The sequence below is a fragment of the Sinocyclocheilus rhinocerous genome, unplaced genomic scaffold, assembly GCF_001515625.1.
Source record: "Sinocyclocheilus rhinocerous isolate Xijiao unplaced genomic scaffold, SAMN03320098_v1.1 scaffold541, whole genome shotgun sequence".
NCBI classification, from domain to species: domain Eukaryota; kingdom Metazoa; phylum Chordata; class Actinopteri; order Cypriniformes; family Cyprinidae; genus Sinocyclocheilus; species Sinocyclocheilus rhinocerous.
Window position 1 is genome coordinate 219,760 of NW_015658519.1, and position 2,222 is coordinate 221,981.

The 2,222-nt window shown below is 38.2% G+C and overlaps 1 protein-coding gene across 5 annotated transcripts in view; it reads right to left on the minus strand.

Moving 5' to 3' along the window:
* tnika (TRAF2 and NCK interacting kinase a) overlaps positions 1-2,222 on the minus strand; it is a 117,082-nt gene that overhangs the window by 38,196 nt on the left and 76,664 nt on the right. For all 5 annotated transcript variants that reach the window (XM_016530911.1, XM_016530913.1, XM_016530910.1 and 2 more), the window contains exon 7: positions 1,050-1,180. In XM_016530911.1, the coding sequence (XP_016386397.1) occupies positions 1,050-1,180 (131 nt within the window). The remainder of the gene's footprint in view (positions 1-1,049; positions 1,181-2,222) is intronic.

Below are 2,222 nucleotides of genomic sequence, written 5' to 3' on the forward strand. Positions count from 1 at the left end.
GTTGTAGGAAGGTCCTACGTTTCTACGTTGTAGGAAGGTCCTACAAAAGGAACATGTAAGCATGTCTGTCTGAGTGTGTAGTAAAATAATATCCTTAACAGTGCACACAATTTCAACTTAAGCAATAAGCCTTAACAGCTTTTGTGCTACTGTATTACCACCATTAAAGGGTATTATTAGGCAAAACCATCATTACCTGGTCACAGGAAGTGTCAGAAATTTAGTTTACCTTTATGAAGGCTTTTTGTCTAATCATAACACACACAGCATGTTGGACATTAAATCTCAATTTAGATAATTATAGCTGCACTGTAAGTGTAACAACAGAAAACCGTCTGCTGAAATACACTGCAATAATGTTTTGGTCCTTATGTAAGTTTATGCAGCTCTGTAACTTTAAAGTAGATGTTGATGTACTTGAACGGATTTTCATTTTCTCCATCAAAATCCACTTTTTATTTACTCCACATTTAACACTTGTCTCTGAGACAGTGAATATAGAACAAATCTGACAACTATAGTGGACTGAGGATGCTCTACCAAACTCACGAGATACCATTAACAGAAAATGATTGAATATATTTTAAAAAATGCAACATTCAGAGACATTTTAAACATACATTGACACAGACTAGAGCCTAAAGCGAAAAAGAAACAAGCCAATATTTCTTTTGACACGAAAGGGGAGGATAGTGGCGTGTCCAGCCGCAGCACAGATCACTGTATTAGCGTGAGTGACTTGTGGATAATGGTGACTAAATTATTACCAAGGCAAGTTTATTAGATTTTGATTGCATATGCTCACGTGTGTATTCAGTAAATTGAGGAGCCGTGATCAATACTCTCCTTCCAGTTAAATCACTGCAGACCAATTTGAAATGAGAGCGCTCTGCTGTTTTGCTGTTATAGAGTAGAATTTTCATTGGCTGCAGCAGCACAGCAATAACCAAAATGTATTTGAATGTTTTCTCACAACGTGATTATCACTTCAAGACCATGTAGAATATCATATGTCACAGATTATATATTTCGGAGTAAGGAGAGCTCACCTTATAGTCATATGTGGCATCAGGATTCTCATCACACGCGATGACTTCTGGTGCCATCCAATAAGGAGTGCCGATGAAAGTGTTCCTGCGGCTCACGGTGCGATCTAGCTGTGCACTCACACCAAAGTCCACTGGGTTTCAGATGAAATAGATGGAGAGGAAAACAGTCTGATTAGTTTTAAGCAAATGCTGAGAGCTACAGAGGTACGACAGGTAGTACTAACTGCAAGAACTATAGATATATAGCGCCATATTTAATATTTAACAGGAATTTTAACAAACAAGGCTGTGAGGGATAGACGTACAGTGCATTCAATGGACTGTACTGTTATTTAAAAACAAACTGATTGTTCAGCTAACAAAAGTTCTCAAAAAAAAAAAAAATCAGTAGTTGTGAAAATTACGAGATCTAAGGCCTAAAATGTGTGCCATTGTAAACACTATAATCTATACCTCACAGTCTCGTTTTCATCTGTGTTAAATTCAACATGGCGTCTAGCCCGATTAAGGTCTTTAGGCCATGATGCAATTACTTCTCTACCACTGTGAGCAAACGAGACAGCACCTAAAGTACAACTGAGGCCCTTGTTTCAAAGTTATTAAACAATTATTTTAGTGTAATGTCATGTACTAACCAGATGTGATGCAATAAAGTGATAAAAGCCATCTTTAAGATTTTGTTTTGACAAGTGAAAGATATCATGGTGTGGTCACATATACTGTTGCTGTGTGAAAATTTGCAAACAAAATACAGACTTCCTGTTTGTTGCTGCCGTGTGTTGAGTCTGAGCTCCGTCAAGTTAATTCTTTATTGTCTATTTTTTTATCCTAATATAAATTTTATACACCATTTTCATTTCTATAACGTGTGAATATATCCCCTGTCGTATTCTACAACAAAAACGATCAGAGCGCCTTATCACTAGTTTTATTTTGATTTCTCGAGTCCGCTATTAGCTTATAGCCCGTTAGCATTGCCAGCGTGGTTGCCGCTAATCTCGCTTACATTGCTAATACTCTATTCACACACATTACCATTGTTTTACTCACTGTTACTTGCTTTAATGGCGGATGTGTGTCTACCTTTGAGTGCAGGTGAGGACACGTGGAGGCCGTGGAGAAGCAGATCCGCGACCTGGTGAAGAGGCAGGCCCAGCTGAGGGAGCGGAGAGC